Source organism: Coregonus lavaretus, assembly GCF_964263955.1.
Source record: "Coregonus lavaretus genome assembly, chromosome: 21".
NCBI classification, from domain to species: domain Eukaryota; kingdom Metazoa; phylum Chordata; class Actinopteri; order Salmoniformes; family Salmonidae; genus Coregonus; species Coregonus lavaretus.
In genome coordinates, this window is record NC_140008.1 from 13,180,137 (window position 1) to 13,193,296 (window position 13,160).

At 43.3% G+C, this 13,160-nt stretch overlaps 1 protein-coding gene across 1 annotated transcript; it reads right to left on the reverse strand.

Moving 5' to 3' along the window:
• Nucleotides 1-493: 493 nt before the first annotated feature.
• Nucleotides 494-13,124, reverse strand: nfybb (nuclear transcription factor Y, beta b). Its single transcript, XM_084186366.1, has 7 exons — nucleotides 13,016-13,124; nucleotides 11,770-11,863; nucleotides 10,601-10,734; nucleotides 5,591-5,788; nucleotides 5,290-5,368; nucleotides 2,450-2,529; nucleotides 494-1,955 (listed from the first exon to the last, which is right to left on the reverse strand). The coding sequence occupies exons 2-7, from the start codon at nucleotides 11,861-11,863 to the stop codon at nucleotides 1,923-1,925; spliced, it is 618 nt and encodes a 205-aa protein (XP_084042492.1). The 5' UTR covers nucleotides 13,016-13,124; the 3' UTR covers nucleotides 494-1,922.
• Between the last annotated feature and the right edge of the window lie 36 nt (nucleotides 13,125-13,160).

Consider the following 13,160-nt stretch of genomic DNA (forward strand, 5'->3'; position numbering starts at 1 on the left):
CTCTGTCGCAGCCGGCCGCAACCGGGAGACCCATGGGCGGCGCACAATTGGTCCAGCGTCGTCCAAGGTAGGGGAGGGTTTGGCGGTTAGGGATGTGGGTTCGTTTCCCACTGGGGGCCAGTATGAAAAAAAAACCATATGCATTCACTAACTGTAAGTCGCTCTTGATAAGAGCGTCTGCTAAATGACTAAAATGTAAAATGTTGTAGAACATGCAGATGACAGCCCCTCAACAGCCCCTTCTTCTCAACAGTCTCCTTACCCAACTGTCGCACCAACATAGTCAGAAGGTCTCTTTCACAAGCAGCAAGGACTCTCCTTACTGGTTATTCCAACATCTTCCAGTCCCCTTTTCTCACTATCTGGGCAGCAGGCAACCATAGGCCCCATTCGCCTAGGGCTGTCTTAAATTGTGCTGTAATATTATAAGACCTTGACAGGGTGGAGAGATTAGGGTAAAAACTTGATTATAAAACTAAAATGGAGACTGGCATCACGCTTACATTTTTATTAAAAGGACCAACATTAGAATAACTTTACAGAAATGATAAAATAGTTACATGATTCTAATCTTAAATAATTTCACTTACAATTGTTCACAATGGAGTTGAGTGCAGAAGTCAACATTCAACTACTTTTGTTTTTATTGCTTTACAAGGTCGTCAGAGAAGTCACCAATTCACTAGACAGACATTTCAATTTATGTTAATACCCCCCATTCCTTCCCCCCCATAAACACAAATAACTCAAAAAAAGTGATAGACAACATGGAGGGGGGGGGGAAGGGTAACACTTTATTTGGATAGTCCATCTGTAGATGGTCTACAGACTATCAGTAACATTTCTACTAACTATCTACTAATCTTAATCCTTACCTTAGTCTAAACCTAACCTTAACCTTAGCAAGCTGTTCCTTATCAACCAAGTTTGTTGATAGTATGACCATCTGTAGAGTAGGGATGGGGAAAGAAAATGTTTTTGAAAGGCTTGGTCTAAAATGAAATAACATTATCTATGTGACATTGCTACATAGCCTACATTACATTCAAATGTAATAAAAAGTTGACAGTTAATAGTGCGCCCCATAAAAGACGCACCGGTAGCCAACATGTAGCTTGTTGTTATTGTTGGTCAATCAAAACGGCTACAGTCAGAGGCATTGATTTATAATCAATGCAAAACGGAATTACAATTATGGAATTAAGTTGGCTAAATGAGGAGTCGGCTGCAATGATCAACCATCAGGTAGGCTGTTTAATCTGAATGGAGTTGTTGTAGATAAAGACAGGAAGCGCAGCAAAATAACCTAAATTAGCCTTGCTACTTTACCTAGCTAGCTTCTTTACATCGACTTGATGCAGTCAAAAGACAGGCACTACCAAATGGTATGACAGATAACCTATGGCAGCAACAAGTTTGTCTACTCTCTCTCCCTCCGTGCCACACACACCGGCCACTGCTCCCCTCTCGCCTTCCCCACCGTCTCTCTCTCTCGCGCGATCAAGTCTCCATTGAAGTTTTAAAATATATATTTTTCTCTTTCAAAACATTTATTTTACACTATCCGGATATCCGAAATAATCTGGATATTATTTGAAGAGTGAAATAATTTCAAATGCCTTCCCTGCTGTAGAGCATATGCAGATGGAAAATCCAGACTATCCAAATAAAGTGACTCTGAAAATCTTCAATAAACAAAAACAGCCAAATAACTGTGTCCAGATCGGCTCCAGTCTGGTTCTTTATCGTGACCAGAACATACATCCGATTCTGATCCAAACCCCCCTCTGCAAGTTCTGCATCCGCTCCCCTCTCTTTCCATCTTCCCACCACCATCTTTTGACCTGAGTGTTCAGTTATGCTGTAATCTCTAACCCATTTCAAACGTGTTCCAAATACAAATGGGGAATTCCGGAACCTCCTCAAGAGAACTGGATCTGCTGCACTCCGGGAATCTGGAAAAGGGAAAAGGGGATACCTAGTCAGTTGCACAACTGAATGCATTCAACCAAAATGTTTCTTTCCGCATTTCACCCAACCCCTCAGAGAGGTCAGGGGGGCTGCCTTAATCAACATCCACGTCATCGGCGCCCGGGGAGCAGGCTACCCGCCACCCAGAGACAGAGCAGAACTAACATGTAGAGATCTTTGTTTCTCACTTCTTTATGGTCAGCTGCAAGCCATGGTTACTCTCAGACGTTTATGATACGATATATTCATTATTCATGGATTAACATGTTCCGGGGTGCACAGTTGTGTGTACTTGTGGTGGTGGTGGGGGGGTGAGTCAGATGGCCCCTGTGCACATGGTTGTGTCCCCAGAGAGGTGCGGGACGGGATGCCTGTGCCACTGCAACCAGCGCCCCGACTGATGGTGCAACTCATCACTCTCACGTGTTGTCTTAATGAGTACTTGCAGCGTGGAGAGTAAACTCAGGAGCACCCTTACCTGTTGGTACGAGGTGGTGTAAACCATGACATTCTGTTGTTGTCCATCAGCAGTTATTATTCCAGCAGGCAACTGGTTCGCTGCAAAAGGAAACAGATTTATACTTCAGATTACGCAGTCACAATTTCCATGAAGCAATGGTCTGTCACTCACTGTCACCCACTGTTAGAAATTAATGAAATACATTTTAAACATAGAGTGTACTGTTGGATTCTAGCTTGAAATAAACGTATTAATGTTATCATAACAGAATTTATTCAGTACTTTACATGTATAAGAAATGTATATGTCAAGGGTCAAGGAAAGGGTAAAAAGGAACTTGGTGTGTGAAAGTTACTGAGTGATACGGAAAGTTACTGAGTGAGAAAAGGGAAAGTGCAGAAAGTTCATATTCTGTTCAAATATACAGTGCATTCAGAACCCTTGACTTTTCCCACTTTGTTATGTTACAGCCTGATTCTAAAATGGATTAAATTGTTCCCCCCCCCCTCAATCTACAGCCATACCCCATAACGACAAAGCAAAAACGGACTTTCAGAAATTTTTGCAAATTTATTTAAAAAAATGAAATATCACATTTATTCAGACCCTTTACTCAGTACTTTGTTGAAGCACCTTTGGCAGCGATTACAGCCTCGAGTCTTCTTGGATATGACGCTACAAGCTTGGCACACATGTATTTGGGGAGTTTCTCCCATTCTTTTCTGCAGATCCTCTCAAGCTCTGTCAAGTTGGATGGGGAGCGTCGCTGCGCAGCTATTTTCAGGTCTCTCCAGAGATATTCGATCGGGTTCAAGTCCAGGCTCTGGCTGGGCAACTCAAGGACATTCAGAGACTTGTCCCGAAGCCACTCCTGCGTGGTCTTGGTTGTGTGCTTAGGGTTGTTGTCCTGTTGGAAGGTGAACTGTCGCCCCAGTCTGAGGTCCTGAGCGCTCTGGAGCAGGTTTTCATCAAGGATCTCAATGTACTTTGCTCCGTTCACCTTTCCCTCGATTCTGACTAGTCTCCCAGTCCCTGCCGCTGAAAAACATCCCCACAGCGTGATGCTGCCACCACCATGCTTCACCGTAGGGATGGTGCCAGGTTTCCTCCAGACGTGACGCTTGGCATTCAGGCAAAAGAGTTCAATCTTGGTTTCATCAGACCAGAGACATGTTGGTCTGAGAGTCCTTTATGTGCCTTTTGGAAAACTCCAAGCAGGCTGTCATGAGCCTTTTACTGAGGATTGGCTTCCATCTGGCCACTCTACCATAATGGCCTGATTGGTGAAGTGCTGCAGAGATGGTTGTCCTTCTGGAAGGTTCTCCATCTCCACAGAGGAACTCTGGAGCTCTGTCAGAGTGATCATCGGGATCTTGGTCACCTCCCTGACCAAGGCCCTTCTCCCCGGATTGCTCAGTTTGCCCGGCCAGCCAACTCTAGGAAGAGTCTTGGTGGTTCCAAACTTCTTACATTTAAGAATGATGGAGGCCACTGTGTTCTTGGGGACCTTCAATGCTGCAGAAATGTTTTGGTACCCTTCCCCAGATCTGTGCCTCAACACAATCCAGTATCGGAGCTCTACGGACAATTCCTTCGACCCCATGGGTTGGTTTTTGCTCTGACATGCACTGTCAACTGTGGGACCTTATATAGACAGGTGTGTGCCTTTCCAAATCATGTCCAATCAATTGAATTTACCACAGGTGGACTCCAATCAAGTTGTAGAAACATCTCAAGGATGATCAATGGCAACAGGATGCACCTGAGCTCAATTTCGAGTCTCATAGCAAAGGGTCTGAATACTTATGTAAATAAGGCATCGTTTTTATTTTTTGTATAAATGTGCAAAAAATTTCACATTCCTCACTCTTCCCTTATCCATGGGTATCCAACCTTATCAGTGACCGCAACCAAGTGATTGCCTTTTTCCTCACTCAGTAACTTCCATAACCCTAGTTCTTATCCACACTCCATTGACCCCACCATATACAGTGGGGGAAAAAAGTATTTGATCCCCTGCTGAATTTGTACGTTTGCCCACTGACAAAGACATGATCAGTCTATCAAGTATTTCAAGCTTATTACAACAAAAGTAATAAAATGTGGAAAAGGGGAAGGGGCAGAATCCTTTCCGAATGCACTGTATTATTGTTGAATATGAATGTTCCTAAGGAGGGAGGCAAAGGGCAACAGTCTAGTTTCAGTTCTTGATAAGGCAGGCCAGTTGCTGCGGAACCAGGACCATGAGGGATGTGGAACTCAACTCGAGACAAGATCAACAGTTGAAGAGAGAAGATACTGCTGGAAGGGGGGCCACAGGGGCCCATATCGAAGAACATCTGATTAGTCCTATCGCACACATATATACTCACTTCCACGCCCATGAGGGTCCTAGAGTTAGGCAGGGCCATGACAATACCAGTAAGAGGAACCTACTGTGTTTCTAACAGCAAACACAGCAAAGAAGGATTGGTTCTCTTAGACATGCAAGGAGGTGACTCCGCCTAGTTGGAAGGTATAAAGATGTGTTTGTGTGACTTGTATGTTGTCTTTGCAGCTGTATGACCCAGTGGTTGAATAAACTTGGTTTGAGCTTTTTCCTAGTCGTCCGTGAGTTTTTACTCTGTTTGTTCAGAAGCTAACAATCTTCAGGGGAGGAAATTGCCTGGGCCCAGGGGGGAGAACTGCAGTAAATAAGGCCATCATGGCAGCTAGACCATAAACTAGCTGATGACCCTGTCACATGAATAACAAAGGAATACATTTATGCATACAGCACCTAATCCTTGAGTTTGTAACAGTGTTGGAGGATAACAGCAAATATGAATGATTTCTATTGGGATTGAAACCCCACTTACCGAAGCTGTCGTCTGTGAGTTCTTCTCCGAGTCCCTCTGTTACAGATATGCCGCCGATTCCCTTCTCCCCTTTCATCGCCTATGGGATAGAGAGTGACACACACATTGAGAATTTGTTAGTGTTATGAATTGAGCTGTATTTCCACAGCATCAATGGTGTGATGTCTAAAAAGGGACATAGCAATAACAAGCCCTTTGTGTTTGAGCCAAGGCCCATGGATAGCGAATAGCATAAGAACTCATACACACCAGTCTAGAGTGCACGAGTTATGGCACTTAGCACACACACACTTCCTCTCACCTCTCTGAACTTCTGTAGGTAGAGTTTGAGTGGCTCCACGTACATGTCGAAGCCCAGGGTGGACATGGCAAACAAGATGTCCTCTCCGTTGATGGTCTTCCTTTTCTCTTGGTGACAGCGCTCGCTGGCCTCCGACGTGATGAAGCTGATGAACTCGCTCACACACTCCTGAACACACTCCTTGGCATCTTTCGCTATCTGGACAGAATTAATAGTGGAAGGGGGATCTAGGTCAACATGCAGCCAAAGGTTGATGTGGAAACTACATTTAGGGCCAGTTTCCTGGACACAGATTAAGCCTAGTCCTGAACTAAAAAGCATGGTCATTGGAGAATCTCCAGAAAGTGTGTCTGGGAAATCAAACTCAGTGTTCACATCTGAGGTGTTGTTGATGGATTTGGTAAAAAACAAAAAAAACTGATGGCCCGGTCAACCTGACCTGTGTAATTTATCAGGCATCGAAGCCGTGCTTTGGGTGGGAAAACACTGAACCTTTGAGATATTTACCACCTGGAACTAGGGAGTATAAAGTAGAATCCACAGTAACTGGAAGGGCAAGTATTATCAGTGTAACTAGTTGACGGCCAAGAAATGAACACAGCAATAACAAACCCTTTGTTTGGGCTAAGGCAGAGGAGAAATACATCAACACTGGCGAATATTTAGTCTTGAAAGATACAAATGCAGTGTGTCCTTGGGTGACCTGAAAGGCGCTTCTGTGCTTAACAAAATGGCGCATTTCCATAGAGCATTTACCCCAGTGTTTTACCCAAAAGGCTCAGACTTTTCTGTTTCCATCAGCTGTCATTTACATAACAATGGCTAACTGTGAACTAACGCCTTCTCAAAAAGCAACTGTTTTGATTATGCAGAGGTTGTTGATTCCGTTCTTCACAAGTCCTCACTGTCAGCCCTAGCTTTGGAAACACAATTTCCCTAGTATAACATAAGGGTGTATACACTGGCGTAACAGTCAAAAAGCAGCAACAGTGTACTCAGTCTAAGTGTTTCCTCTACCATTGCATAGGTCAGAGGAGTCCCTATCACTTCAAAATACATAGCCTCAATTTGGTTATGATAGTAATTAGAGATGTTAACGGTTAGCCGCAAAATACATTTGACCGATCATGCTTATCGGTCTATAGGTTAATTAGCATAATTGTGTGGAATTAAAATTTGCACGTGTGTATTTTCGTTAGTTGTCATGCATTTTATTTATGACATGAGCACAGCATACAGCGCCTAGTTTGAGGAGCGGAATAGCCTACCACCTGTCAGACAGCATGAGAGTAGCTCCTCAAAAAGCATGTGGGCTACTGAAGTGAAACCTGCTTTTGTAAGCCCAGTCATTGCGCAAAAATTAACAATTCTAAATGCAGTCGGGGGATAAAAACACAATTAAAAAGGAGCTATTTTTATTTCTCAATCTCAACTCGTAATTAAATTGCGCCTTCCATTCGCTATTCGAATGCATAGGCTATAGCCTGCCTACACTTGACTATTAGCGCGTCACCCACCACTTTGCAATGTGAACTTAAGGCAGTGTCATGACTCTCTCCTTGGTGAGGATCAAAGGTGCCAGATCAGAACTCCTTTTGGTCTCTAGTATGGGAAGAAAGAAATCTCTTTGTTACAGAGACTCTTGCCGCCTAAAATTTCTAACGTCAAAAGATTGGAACATTGTCATATTGTTTATTATTTTGTGATGTCATTAAGGATGCTATCAAGAAATAACTAACTCGGAAAGTGTACATATTCTATTTATCAAGTTTACATCTAAATGTTGTATAAAATATATGATAAAATAATTTTGGTGAAGATATGAAAGTGATTTTAGTCTTCTAATGAGATAATAGTTTTTCATATAAACTAGTTAGTGAGTAGACACACCCCAAGTGCCATCAGAGATCGTGTCAGCAAGTAGGAACGCCCCTTTACCAAGAGGGCATAAAGACTTGAAAGACAAATTAACATTAGACCAGGAAGCGTGGAGCTGTGGCTACACAGCTTAAAATGGTTAGACTAGAAAGACCAGAAAACGTGAGTGGGTACTGCACGTTTAGAATGGTTAGAACTTTGAATGAGAAAGACCAGCCAGCGTGAAGCATGAGCTCACGTTACAAATGGTTGAACCGCTACAGACCAGCCGATGTGCAGCAGGAGCTGAAAGTTACAAATGGTTGACACTCTACAGACCAGAAAACGTGAGACTGTAGTCCATACGTTTGAAATGGAGAAACTCTAAAACTCTCAATCTCTACAAGAGAAGAAGACCACGCACTAGACCTTATCATATTAGTCTGCAGCTGTACATGTAAAGTTGTCTAGAACTTTCACTAAAGACACGAGTTGGGAAGGACAATCCCTCTCAGACAACCGTTGGTACATCTGAAGTATCTATTCTAACGAACACTCCATTCGAAGACAAGCCGAGTCTCACCGAAGTGGAATAGGACACTCAAACCCTTTTTGAGAAAGTGGTTCAACAGAGAGACGACGATCAAGGACAGCTACACGTAAATATGCATTGCATTTATTATCCGAATGAGCGGTGGTTTCCAAATGTAACAATAAGTTGAATCTCTGTCTCTCCCTTTCACTCTCTTTCAATTGACCCCTCCTTCCCCTAACCAGGCAGTCATGCTATTGTTAGTCCAGTCCACTAGGGACCTGTTTTCATTGTATTACGTTAGTAATCAGTAACCTATACCGTGTGTGTGTGCATTCTGTGTTATTATTTAGTTAGTAAATAATTAAGCCAATTTGTTTATTGCCGATTCATCAATAAGGTTAGGGTTCTTGCATGTGCAAGGATTACGCGACGTTCAGAATGAGACTGAGGTAATGATTTAATAAGTGACCGTTATCGATATACAGTGGGGAGAACAAGTATTTGATACACTGCCGATTTTGTAGGTTTTCCTACTTACAAAGCATGTAGAGGTCTGTAATTTTTATCATAGGTAAACTTCAACTGTGAAAGACGGAATCTAAAACAAAAATCCAGAAAATAACATTGTATGATTTTTAAGTAATTAATTTGCATTTTATTGCATGACATAAGTATTTGATCACCTACCAACCAGTAAGAATTCCGGTTCTCACAGACCTGTTAGTTTTTCTTTAAGAAGCCCTCCTGTTCTCCACTCATTACCTGTATTAACTGCACATGTTTGAACTCCTTACCTGTATAAAAGACACCTGTCCACACACTCAATCAAACAGACTCCAACCTCTCCACAAAGGCCAAGACCAGAGAGCTGTGTAAGGACATCAGGGATACAATTGTAGACCTGCACAAGGCTGGGATGGGCTACAGAACAATAGGCAAGCAGCTTGGTGAGAAGGCAACAACTGTTGGTGCAATTATTAGAAAATGGAAGAAGTTCAAGATGATGGTCAATCACCCTCGGTCTGGGGCTCCATGCAAGATCTCACCTCGTGGGGCATCAATAATCATGAGGAAGGTGAGGGATCAGCCCAGAACTACACGGCAGGACCTGGTAAATGACCTGAAGAGAGCTGGGACCACAGTCTCAAAGAAAACCATTAGTAACACACTACGCCGTCATGGATTAAAATCCTGCAGCGCACGCAAGGTCCCCCTGCTCAAGCCAGCGCATGTCCAGGCCTGTCTGAAGTTTGCCAATGACCATCTGGATGATCCAGAGGAGGAATGGGAGAAGGTCATGTGGTCTGATGAGACAAAAATATAGCTTTTTGGTCTAAACTCCACTCGCCGTGTTTGGAGGAAGAAGAAGGATGAGTACAACCCGAAGAACACCATCCCAACCGTGAAGCATGGAGGTGGAAACATCATTCTTTGGGGATGCTTTTCTGCAAAGGGGACAGGACGACTGCACCGTATTGAGGGGAGGATGGATGGGGCCATGTATCGCGAGATCTTGGCCAACAACCTCCTTCCCTCAGTAAGAGCATTGAAGATGGGTCGTGGCTGGCTCTTCCAACATGACAACGACCCGAAACACACAGCCAGGGCAACTAAGGAGTGGCTCCGTAAGAAGCATCTCAAGGTCCTGGAGTGGCCTAGCCAGTCTCCAGACCTGAACCCAATAGAAAATCTTTGGAGGGAGCTGAAAGTCCGTATTGCCCAGCGACAGCCCCGAAACCTGAAGGATCTGGAGAAGGTCTGTATGGAGGAGTGGGCCAAAATCCCTGCTGCAGTGTGTGCAAACCTGGTCAAGACCTACAGGAAACGTATGATCTCTGTAATTGAAAACAAAGGTTTCTGTACCAAATATTAAGTTCTGCTTTTCTGATGTATCAAATACTTATGTCATGCAATAAAATGCAAATTAATTACTTAAAAATCATACAATGTGATTTTCTGGATTTTTGTTTTAGATTCCATCTCTCACAGTTGAAGTGTACCTATGATAATAATTACAGACATCTACATGCTTTGAAAGTAGGAAAACCTGCAAAATCGGCAGTGTATCAAATACTTGTTCTCCCCACTGTATATGCCAAATCTTTCTAACTGTGCTCTTTCACAAAAGCTCTCAACCTATAACCAAATATACTTATTATGGACACAGTATGCTTTACATTAGTTATGTTGTTGTTATTAGTTGTTGTTAGTTGTTATTATTCCCATCCTTCAGCTCCATTCAACACCTCCCATCTATCTCTTATCACCATCCATATTGGATTTCTATTTGCCATATATTTTAACTGTACTGTGATGTTTCAAAAAACCTGCAAAATCACGTCACGTAATTTTACTGTCAGGATTTTTTTTTACCATTTAATGAGGGTCAGTCGGTCAGTCGGCAGCAAAATTATAAGAAATGTGCATCCCTAATAGTAATTTAGGTGTGTTGGCAGCCCTAAATGATTCTGTGGTTTACGTATCTGGCTTTGTCGCTGTTTCAATCTTGATTTGTGTAGATTTATGGACCTCACAGAATCCAAATACCTGTTAAAAGCAAATAAATAAAAAGCAAAAAACAAGCAAAGCAAATAACTTCTAAGAGTCATGCTCCACACCTTTCCTGTCTGTGGGACGGCGTTCTTCATGATGCGAGCCACGTTAGCGATGGGGAGGTAGATGTCCTGCTCACGGAAGTTTTCCTTGCTGCCGTTGCCTTCCTCATGGTCATGCAGGCTCTCATCACAGTCATCTGTGTCAGGGAGAGGGGCATGTTACATTCCTATTCAACACCACATTTTGGCCTACACAAAACTTCCCTACTTCTATTCACCAAGCAAGGTTAGTCCGAGGTCAAATCTACATGTGACTTGGTCCATGTCAAACCTTGTCATTTAGAATTACTACATTATGTAAGCATCATTATTTGTGAAGCACCTTTGGGCATTTGAAAGGTGGGAGTGCCCATGTCCGTATCTTTATATAGGGGTCCTCTGATTGTGTCCTGTATCATTGGGCACCCATTTTATTCTGAAAAGGGGAATGTGCATGTCAGAGAAGAGGTAGCTGGGTTTCTCAACTCAACGTAGGTAGCTTAGTGGTCAAGAGCGTAGTGCCGGTAACCGAAAGGTCGCTGGTTCTAATCACCGAGCCGACTAGGTGAAAAATCTGTCGATGTGCCCTTGAGCCCTAATTGCTCCTGTAAGTCGCTCTGGATAAGAGCGTCTGCTAAATGACTAAAAATAAATAAATAAATACTTCTCGGTTGGGTTGTGACGACTGTGGGCGGAGTGTACCTCCGACAACATTGAGTCGTTGTCAGCGATACGAGGAAACAGTCGGTGGTTGTATTTGATTGACGTTTTATTAAAAAGTATAGGATTCCAGCAAACAGAGGACAAAAAAAGGCACACAGCCGACAAACAAAGGAACACGGCAGTGGAGGAAGGCTCATAGTAACGGCATGGAACGGAGTAAAGGGAATGGCATCAAACCATGTTTGATGTATTTGATACCATTCCACTGATTCCGCTCCAGCCATTACCACGAGCTCGTCCTCCCCAATTAAGGTGCCACCAACATCCTGTGGTACATGGTAGGGGTTTAAAAATTTCAATTTTTAGAAGTATAGCCTGACAACGACTCAATGTAGTTGGAGATACAGTCCACATACTCGTCTCCACTAAATTCCATTAATGTGATGTACATGATGGAGTTGACAAACTGCTAGAGAAGAGGGTGCTGCTGATTATGGCGCTTGGTCTGTGAGGAGAGTTCCACCACCTACCATCCTGTGACTGGAGTACATAGTGGCTTCCTGCCATGTACTCCCCTGGCATGCCCAACTGAGAGGCGTCTGTCGTTGAACCGTCTCCATCCATCTGTAAACAAAGACAGAAGTTATAACCCAGTTCCTATTAGGGCATGATTTAAGAAAAACATTAGGGTTGACTGTATGCTAAACTGTTTCTGTTTTAGCTACATTAACTAATCACTGGCTGGATGAACTATCAAAATAGTCAATCGAAAACTGAACACAGGTTGTTGTAGCTGTCTAGCCGAGGCTGTCAATCGGCGTACATGTCAATCGGCGTACATGTCATTAGCCATAGCTACTGGCCTGAATCTACCATACAAACAGTTGCATAAAAACTACATGCGCATGGATGATTTGTTACTAGCTCAGGCGTGGATGGTCATGAATCGATGAGCAGATTGTTACCCAGTTAGGTTTTACAGAGGCATGGCTCTGCTCTGGCTTTTTCTAGCTACCTGCAACATTCCCTTTGTTCCCGCGCTGCCTGACAACTAGCCAGCGGGCAAACAAAATAGCTAACGTTAGCTAGCCAATTGGCTAGTTAGTACTACTAGCTAACATAACTGGCTAAAGTTGTACCCAGAGACGGCTTTGAGGTCGAGGCAAAGACGCGGGGGGAGGACAGTTTGTATTTTCACCTAAGACGAAATAGCTAAAGTAGCTAGTTAGACGAAAACCCGGACACAACTTTAGCTAGTTACAATAGCTACCTAGCTAACTTTAGCTATGCTAACAAGCTACAGTAGTTAGCAGTAGCAATGTGCGCTACCTAATGCTAGCTATTAACCTTACTAGGTAGCTAACTTACACATAAAAAGGCAAAGCAAAAAGCCACAATTTATGCCCATTGAATCGATGAGTAACTCACGATTTCGCAAATTCGTCATGTTTACACAAAATTCAAGACATCCCGTCGACCACCAGTCTGACTTATTGAGTACCATGCCAAACATAGCCAATTAGCCTATTACATTTGACAGATGCTTAACGTTAACATTTTAGGGCTAAAGTCTTTGTGGAGGGCCTGATGTGTGAGTGAGAGACCATTTACTAGCGGGTCCTAGAATTCCTCAACTCGACGTCTTAATTTCTACTTTCCCGCCGCTAATTCCCTCTCACGCCACCATCAAATAAAGAGAAACAGTCAAACACGAAGATTTCGATTCGAGGTAAAGAGAAATCGGATAGCAATCATTGGCCAGAGCCAGGCACAAACCTCCGATACAGCCCTGGTTGGTTAGCTTCTCAAAACGGCCGTGTGGTTGGACAGAAAATGGCTGCGAAAGAACCAGTCCCAGCTCGAAGCTCTGCGTCCCAAAGGCACTATCTCACTTTGACGCTAGGGGAGCAATGTTTTCACT

Coding starts and splice junctions, on each gene's coding strand:
- nfybb (XM_084186366.1), bottom strand. CDS start 11,863: ATGGATGGAGACGGTTCAACGACAGACGCCTCTCAGTTGGGCATGCCA. Junction 2,530..5,289: donor ACTCACAGACGACAGCTTCG/GTAAGTGGGGTT, acceptor TTCCTTTTGCAG/CGAACCAGTTGCCTGCTGGA. Junction 1,956..2,449: donor ACACCACCTCGTACCAACAG/GTAAGGGTGCTC, acceptor TCCCTTTTCCAG/ATTCCCGGAGTGCAGCAGAT.